This window comes from Sorex fumeus, unplaced genomic scaffold (assembly GCF_029834395.1).
Source record: "Sorex fumeus unplaced genomic scaffold, SorFum_2.1 ptg000030l, whole genome shotgun sequence".
Lineage (NCBI taxonomy): Eukaryota > Metazoa > Chordata > Mammalia > Eulipotyphla > Soricidae > Sorex > Sorex fumeus.
The window spans coordinates 15,271,987-15,281,233 of NW_026606087.1; the positions used below are offsets into that span (position 1 = coordinate 15,271,987).

At 36.2% G+C, this 9,247-nt stretch overlaps 1 protein-coding gene across 1 annotated transcript; it reads left to right on the forward strand.

The window, feature by feature from the left end:
* The first annotated feature begins 5,186 nt into the window (after positions 1-5,186).
* LOC130025480 (olfactory receptor 51F1-like) lies at positions 5,187-6,140 on the forward strand. The gene has a single exon (XM_056116414.1). It carries the CDS (start codon positions 5,187-5,189, stop codon positions 6,138-6,140), a length of 954 nt encoding a protein of 317 aa, XP_055972389.1.
* The last annotated feature ends 3,107 nt before the right edge of the window (positions 6,141-9,247 follow it).

Here is a 9,247-nt window from a genome sequence, read left to right on the forward strand (position 1 = left end):
CATATCTTAGAATGAGACAATGCATCAAATTTTTTATTTTCTCTTATACTTTTGATTTTATTTTTTTATTTTTTTTATTTTTTATTAGTGAGACATCATGAGGTACAGTTGTAGTCTTACAAATTTTTGTGCTTGAGTATCAATTATACAATGATCAAATACCCATCCCTCCACCAGTGCCCATTTCCCACGACTATGGATCCCAGTATCCCTCCCACCCCCCATCCCCCCATCCCAACCTGCCTATGTGGCAGGGCATTCGGCTTTGTCCTCTCTCTCCTTTTGGGTGTTGTGGTTTGCAAAATAGGCATTGAGTGGCAATCATGTTTGGTCTAACCTTGTGAGGAGGATGCCTTCTAAAATGGAATATTCAGACTATACGAATCAGAATATACTGACTAAGAGCAGGATAAAAAATAATTTCAGACTTTCAGCATGCTTCTCCCATTCTGGGAGGAGGATCCTCCGAAAACCCTTTATTTGGTGCTCCTTTCTCTATCTGAGCTCCCTTTTCCCCTAGCATGTGTGGCTGGCCTCCAAGCCATGGATCAAAATTCCTGGTACTAATCTCGGCCATTCTTGGATGTTAGTCTCCTATTTTGTTACTTTATGTTCCCCAGATGAATGCAATCTTTCTGTCTATCCCTTTCTGACTCATTTTGCTTTAGCATGATACTTTCCATGTAGTACCACTTGTATGTAAATTTCATGACTTCATCTTTTCTAACAGCTACATAGTACTCCATTGTGTAAATGTACCAAAGTTTCTTTAACCAGTCACCTGTTCTTGGGTACTCAAGTTTTTTTTCCAGATTCTGGCTATTGTAAAGAGTGCTGCAATGAACAAACAAGTGCAGATGTCACTTCGACTATACTTTTTTGCCTCTCTGGGATATATTCCCAAGAGTGGTATTGCTGGATCAAATGGGAGTTCAATTTCTAATTTTTGGATAATTGTCCATACTATTTTCCAAAAGGGCTGAACCCATCAGCATTCCCACCAGTAGTGAAGAAGGGTCCCTTTCTTGCCACATCCGCGCCAGCACTGGTTGCTTTTGTTCTTTTGGATGTGGGGCACTCTCTGTGGTGTGAGAGGATATCTCATTGTTGTTTTGATCTGCATCTCCCTGATGATTAATGATGTAGAGCATTTTCTCATGTGTCTTTTAGCCGTTCGTATTTCTTCTTTGGGAAATTTTCTATTCATTTCCTTGGCCCATTTTTTGATGGGGTTGGATGTTTTCTTCTTGTAGTGTTCAACCAGTACTTTGTATATCCTTGATATCAACCCCTTGTCGGATGTGTATTCAGCGAATATCTTTTTCCATTCTGTAGAGTGTCTTTGTATTTTGGTCACTGTTTCTTTTGAGGTGCAGAAGCTTTTTAGTTTTTGATAGTCCCATTTGTCTGAAATTATTTTTTATCCTGCTCTTAGTCAGTATATTCTGATTCATATAGTCTGAATATTCCATTTTAGAAGGCATCCTCCTCACAAGGTTAGTGAAATCCCCTTCAGAAACTAGACGACAGCCATCTTTCCAAGCACTGTAGGAAGACAGGAGGTCATGAAGGATAGATCTTTCACAAAAACAATAATACGTAAGTCATGCCATCAGCTCTAGAGCAGATTTGGTGACCTCTTTAATCTGTAACTCAAAGTATGGGATCAGGGAGATATTACAGTAAATAGGGTTCCTCCCTTGCGTGTGGCTAACCTGGATTCGATGCCCAGCATCCCATTTGTCCTCTAGGCCCGCCAGGAGGGATCCCTGAGTGCAAAGCCAAGTGTCAGAACTGAGCGTTGCTGGCTGTGGCTGCAAAAGAAAAAAACAAGCAACAAGAAAAACTCAAAGTGAAACAGAGCAAAATTTCTTCTGAAATTTCAAGTGTCAATTTTTGTTAAGCCCAAACTGAAAAGAAACGCAGTCATGTATTTAATCAAAATTTGCTGCAAATATCTTTTCAAATGATTAAGAATGATTACTAACTATTGAAATGTAAAACAAATTATAAATACTATGTTTAAATGTTGAAATTTTGTTCCTACAAGGTCATTTCTTACTTTGCTCTACCATGGCCTTTATCCAATATATAACTGCATTAAAGAGTGCAATTATTTTAGAAGAAAAAAAGACAATTTCTTACATAATATTTAACTACAATTTCATTTAAGCCACCTAGTCAATTTATATTTATGTTCTCTGATTGTCATGTTGTCTTGATCTCAAGAATATTTATGTATCTCCACAGACAGGTAGGAAGGAGTATGGTGTGATACAGAAACAAACAAGGTATGGTAAAAATGGCATTTTCCAACAGATGGGGAAGAAGCAGCTAAAACTAGTGCAAAGATACTTCTTCTATCTCAGTACAGAGACTTCACCTGAGATGAATCATCAGCCACTGGCATTAACGTTCTAATCAGTTTTACTCTTGAGGAAATTCAAAATATTAAAAATACCTCATACCTCAACAGCAAAGACATACCATGTAAGAAACCTTAAGGTGCACTTGGTACTCTCCATGTCTATCCACTTATAAGCAAATTTTATGACTTCAACTCTCCTAACAGTTGCATAGTATTCCATTGTGTAGATACACCAAAATTTCTTTAACCAGTCATCTATTCTAGGGCACTTGGGTTGTTTCCAGATTTTGGCTACTGTGAACAGTGCTACAATGAACATATAGGTACAGATATCATTTATACTGTGCTTTTTTTCATCCTTCAGATATATTCCCAGAAGTGGTATTGCAGGGTCATATGGAAGCTCAATTTCTAGTTTTTGAAGGACTGGACATATTGTTTTCCAGAAAGGTTGGACCAGTCAGCATTCCCACCAACAGTGAAAGAGTGTCCCTTTTTTGTTTTTGTTCTTTTGGATGTGTTCCAGTCTCTGTGGTGTGAGATGATATCTCATTGTTGTTTTTATTTGCATCTCCCTGAAGACTAACGATGTGGAGCATTTTTTCATGTGCCTTTTGGCCATTTGTATTTATTTTTTGAGTAAATTTCTGTTCATTTCTTCTCCCCATTTTTTGATGGGCTTAGAGGTATTTTTCTTGTACAATTCCACTAGTGTTTATATATCCTGGATATTAATCCATTATCAGATTGGTATTGGATAAGTACTCTTTAGTATTCTGTGGGCTTTTTCTGTATTTTGGTCATTGTTTCTTTTGAAGTGCAGAAGCTTCTTTGTTTGATGTAGTCCCGTTTGTTTATGTTTGCTTCTACTTGCATGGTCAGTACTGTTTCATCCTTAAAGATACTTTTAGCTTCAACATCATAGAGGATTCTGCCTACATTTTCTACCTTATGGATTCATGTCTGATATTGAGGTCTTTAATCCACTTTGATCTGACTTTTGTGCCTGGCATTAGACAGAGGTCAGCGTTCATTGTTTTGCAGGTAGCTATCAAGTTTTCTAAGCACCACTTGTTGAAGAGGATTTCCTTGTTTCACTTCACATTTCTTGCTCCTTTGTCAAAGATTAAGTGGCCATATATTTGGGGGTCTGTGACAGAATATTCAACTTTGGTCCATTGGTCTTCAGGTCTGTTTCTAATCCAATATGGGTCTGAAAGAGAGGGACAGACATAGAAGGACTGCACTCATTTTTGGTGTGTAGAATCACATAACGTGAGGCTAAACACCCAAGGACAGTAGATATAAGGGCCAGGATGATTTCCCCATAGGTGGAATCCTGCCTCATGAGTGGAGGGGAGAAGGCAGATGGAATACAGAAGGGATCACTAAGAAAATGATGACTGGAGGAATCAACTGGGATGGGAGATGTGTGTCGAAAGTAAATAATGGACTAAACATGATGACCTCTCAGTGTCTCTATTGTAAACCATAATGCCCAAAATTATAGAGAGAGTATGGAGAATATTGTCTGCCATGGAGGCGGGGAAGAATAGGGCAGGGGGTTATACTAGGGAGATTGGTGGTGGGGAATGTGCACTGGTGGAATGATGGGTGTTTCATCATTGTGTGATTGTAACCCAAACATAAAAGCTTGTAACTTTCTCACGGTGATTCAGTAAAATTTTAAAAAATGGTATACTTGGGATGGGTTTTTACTGAAGTAGGTCTCAAACATAAAACTGAAGACACCTGGGATATGGCTAAACTGTAGAGTAGTTGCCTTGAATGTGTGAGGCCTAATTTTTGATTTTCAGCAACATACACACATTCTGAAGATCAAACCAAATCCCTGTTTTATTTTAAACCATGTGCTTCAAAGATCTTTTGTGCTAAAGGCCTTTTGTGTTAGAGGATCTTTTGTGCAAAAGGTCTTTTGCGTGGAAGAGTGACAGAGCCATGATCCATACACTTTTTTAAATAAACAGACATTGACTTACTTGCCAGTTTTTAGTGTTATTATTGTTGCTATTGATGTTATTTTGCTTTGCTGGGTTTAGCATGAAGAGCTCCCAAAGCAGTGCCTAGGAGACCCAGGGTTGCTCAGATGTTGCACTGTCAGGGATTGTCCAAGCCACCCCAGAAGAGCAAGGTTTTCTCCAGGGCCACACCGAGTAGTAATCAGGGAATCATGTGGTACCAGCAATAGAATCAGAGTCCATCACATTCAAGACTTGTGTGTTAACCTCTGCACACTCTTTAGAGTATAATTGACCTTAATTTTTGAGCACTTAATTTTATTTTTACCTCTGCCTTGACCTGAGAAAGACCATGCTCATTCATCATGTTACTTTGCTTAACTGTTAGAACAACAAAACATTTCATGCAGGAGAGGAGGAATAGACTTGTCAGTCTGGGGACAGATTAAATATTGAGAAATTAAACCTGTTCTAAATATATTTATTTTAATCATTTTATTATAGTGTTATTTGTTGAATGTGGAGAGGAGGAATAGACTTGTCAGTCTGGGGACAGATTAAATATTGAGAAATTAAACCAGTTCTAAATATATTTATTTTAGTCATTTGTATTATAGTGTTATTTGTTGAATGTGGTTGAGCATTTATAAATATATAACTGCAATTTTATCATACCTTAACATGTTTTAAAAATAGCCACCTCTAAAATAACTGTAAGGATGATACGATAAATAATAAGTAAATCAATTCAAATTGCTTGACAAAGAGTAACTGTCACTGAATAAAATGTGTCATTGCAGGAATTTACTGAAAGGGAGAGGCATACTCAGCAGCCCGTCATGCTATCCACTGGAAACTTTACTCCTGCAACTTTCTTCCTAACTGGAGTTCCAGGACTAGAAGCTTTTCACATTTGGTTTTCGATCCCTTTTTGCTGCCTATGTGTTGCCTCCCTATTAGGCAACAGTACTATTTTGTATGTGGTGGTCACAGACTCAAGTCTCCATGAGCCCATGTACTATTTCCTCTCCATGCTCTCTGCCACCGATATGGGCATCACGATTTCTTCTCTCCCCACAACTCTGGGTGTACTCTGGTTCAACGCTAGGATTATCAGTCTAGATGGCTGCATTCTTCAAATGTTCTTTCTGCATGGATTCACCCTCATCGAATCCTCTGTGCTTTTGGCCATGGCTTTTGACCGCTTTGTTGCCATCTGCAACCCTCTAAGATATGCTATGATTCTAACTAACTCTAGAATCATCAAAGCTGGTGTGGTGATTTATGTCCGAATGTTGGTCAACTTGATGCCCTTGCTCCTACTTCTTAAGCGGCTGTCCTTCTGTGGGCCTAATGTTCTTTCTCACTCCTACTGCTACCATCCTGATGTGCTTAAGTGTTCTTGCTCAAGTGTCAAGGTGAACAGCATCTGTGGCTTAGTTGCCCTCATTCTGACATCAGGTATAGACATTCCCTGCATTTTCCTTTCATATGTGCTGATTATCAAGTCTATTCTCAGCATTGCCTCTCCTGAAGAGAGATCTAAGGCATTTAGCACCTGCATTTCTCATATTGGTGCTGTTGCAATTTTCTACACACCCTGGGTCATATTGGCTTTGGTGCATCGGTTTGCCCATAATGCTCCTCCATATGTCCATACACTGATGTCCAATATCCATTTCTTAATTCCTCCAGTGATGAACCCCATCATATATAGTGTGAAGACCAAACAAATTCGTAAAGCTTTCCTCAAACTGTTTCCAAAGAGAGTAACCAGTATGAGCATGCACTGACATGATTAAAAAAATATAAGTTTTGCTTTCCTCATTTTGTTCTTCCAGTCAACATTTTATGGAGAAATACTAGGAATTTTTCTAAGTGGTGGTTAGACAAAGTTACATAAGAAACATTAAGGTAGTTTAGTGGCATGATATACAAATAAAGTAAAAAAAATAGAGAACTATCATCAAAAATGTATAAAAATTCTATGCATGAGCTGAAGAAAATAACTAAATCATATCAAATATTCAAAGTACTCTAAAAGGAGCTGACTATTGAATTAAGGTATATGTATTTATGTTCAGATGTCAAGTAAAGATATAAATCTATTTTCAGTTCTAGAATACAGCACTGTGAAATCAACGAAATAAAAATATAGATTTGTACTCTAAGTAAAGTATGTAGTTAGGTAGCCAGTTAAGGATGTATTTAACAAGAGAAGAGAGAAGTTATACACAACCTTAGTCAACAATATTTGTGCCCAGCAAAGTTATAACAAAGAGAAAAAAGAGTAACAATAACTGAAATTGAAACTGTTCACTAGGAGAAACTATTCTGTAAGAGAAATTAATAGATTCCTGTTGAAGTAACATTCACTGTTCTCTAACCAAAAACATTGTCTTTATTCTTATATTTTGGCTACTATACAAGAAACGTTGGACTGTAATATAGTTCAAAGGTATGGTGTGCATGCTTTGCAGATGGGAGTCCTAGGTTCAAATTCTGATATATGGTTCCTTGAGTTCTGCTTTAGTTTAGTTTAGTTTAGTTTGGTTCTTTAGTTCTGCTTTTTTCATCTAAGAAAAAGTCATGTCTTTTGTTGTTCCTCTGTTTTTACTTTGTTTTACTTTGCAACAATTTTCACAGTCTGAATATCATGTAATAAACTTTCTTTTTATTCTGGTTTATGTGTAGGAATTAGTTCTGATATTTACCTACTATTGCTTGATGATATGGATTTTAAGAATTTTACTATAAGCTCATATCATTAAGTCCTCAACCAGAGTTAATATATACATAATATATATTCTCAAGGTAGAAAGCATAATTGGTAGTAAAACTGGTAGCAAAATCATTTTAAATGATTTAAAATTTCTTTTAACACTATTCTGTTTTCAGATACTCACCACATTCTCTTTCATAAAAATCCTGTGACAAAAAATCCTTTGACATAAAATATAAGCTATACAAAGGAAGGGGAAAATCAGGTTTAAAGAATGAAATCTCTCATTGACTGTACACTCTCTTTGTACCTTGTTTTATGTTTTGCAGAATGTGTTACATCTTTGAGTAATTATGTACTTCATTGGGCTTAAAACATAATAGCATTTTTAACTTACTATAGATAGCAAAATTTTTTTCTTTAGTTAAAATGAACGCAGTAGAATGAATAATCGATGATAAAAAGTAAATTATATTTTCTATATTAATCATGCACAAGAAAGTACTTCTGATTACCTACTAGGAAATTCTATCATGCATTTTCATACTCCACAAATGATCTCTTACCATTTCATGTGTATCTTTCCTGACCTAATTTCATTATATATTTTGTCTACTTTTCTATTTGATCTCTAAAAGTAAAAATATTTGATATGCACCACAGAGATTTTAGTTTAAAATCATTATAATTAGTTATAAAAGACTGAAACTAATGTTACTTAATTATGCTCTTTAGAATTTAAAAAATTAAAACATGAGAAAAATTATGCAAATAACAGATATTGGTTTTATTTTTTTTACATTTTTTCTGATACAGCTAGGGGTTGAACTCAAGGTGTCATACATGCAAAGAAAACAATCTACTGTTGAACTACATTCCTAAGCCCTCTAAAAATGTATTTTAAAAGACATCATACTTTAAAATAAAGACAAATGTTACTTATAAGAAAGAAACAACTGGTGAGAATTATAGTTTTATAATTGAGGGGGTGAAATGAGAAGTCAAATAGGAATGAAGAGGTGACTTTATTACTAATCCTATAAGTACATTTAAAGATGTGAAAAAAATAAATCTCATAAAAATTGTTTTAATATATGGAGAAAATGTCACGGTCACGGTTCTCCCATTGTTCATCAATTTGCTCGAGCGGGCCCAGTAACGTCTCCATCATGAGACTTTGTTGTTACTGTGTTTGGCATATCGGATACGTCACGGGCAGTTTGCCAGGCTTTGCCGTGCAGGTGAGATACTCTCGGTATCTTGCCAGGCTCTCCGAGAGGGGCGGAGGAATCGAACTCGGGTCGGCCATATTGGCTGCATGCAAGGCAAACGCCCTACCGCTGTGCTATCACTCCAAAAGTATAAAAAGGATAGCTTACAAAATTAGTAAGATGAGAGATTCTGTAAGCCCATCCATGTATGTTTAGGTAAATTATTTCCTTATTTACCAACTTATAAAGACATAACAGAAAGAAGATAAAAAGATATAAAAGATAGAAGAAAAAAGGAAAAGGAGAGGGAGGAAAAAATTTAAAAAGATGAAAAAGATAAAACATAGGAAGCTAACAATTGAATTCAATTCTAAGCAAGAAACTCCAAAATTATATAAATGCTTAAAGAGAATAGGGAAAAAAGGATCAACAGTAATAAAAATTAAAAAAAAATTTTTTAAAAAGGATCAACAATAATGAACTTAATAAATCCAATTGTATTAGCATTGTAAAGAATTACTCAGTCATACACATGTAAAAGGACAGTATTTTTCTTTTTCTTTGCCTCTCACTTGTGCTTTCTTTCTCCTGCCTGTGTTCGTTTATCTGTCTGTCTGTCTGTCTGTCTCTCTCTGTCTCTCTCTCTCTTTCTCTCTCTCACCCCACAAACTGAGGAAAAGAAGATCCATAATAATTTTAAAATTATTTTTGTGGCACAACCAGTGGTTCTCAGGGGCCACATTAGGCTTAGTTCTCATAGGACTCTACTGGAGTGCTCAGAGAACCTACAGTACAGAGTAGAAAGCCTTGTTTCCTGAATGCGCCATATTCTCAGCTTGTTGAGCTATCTCTTCTGGTATAATAAATGTTAATTTTATATCGAAATAGATAAATTGTAGACAATACAATACATCAGGATCCTCCATGAGCTGTGTTACAGATTCACTACCAGGATCTCACCATTCTA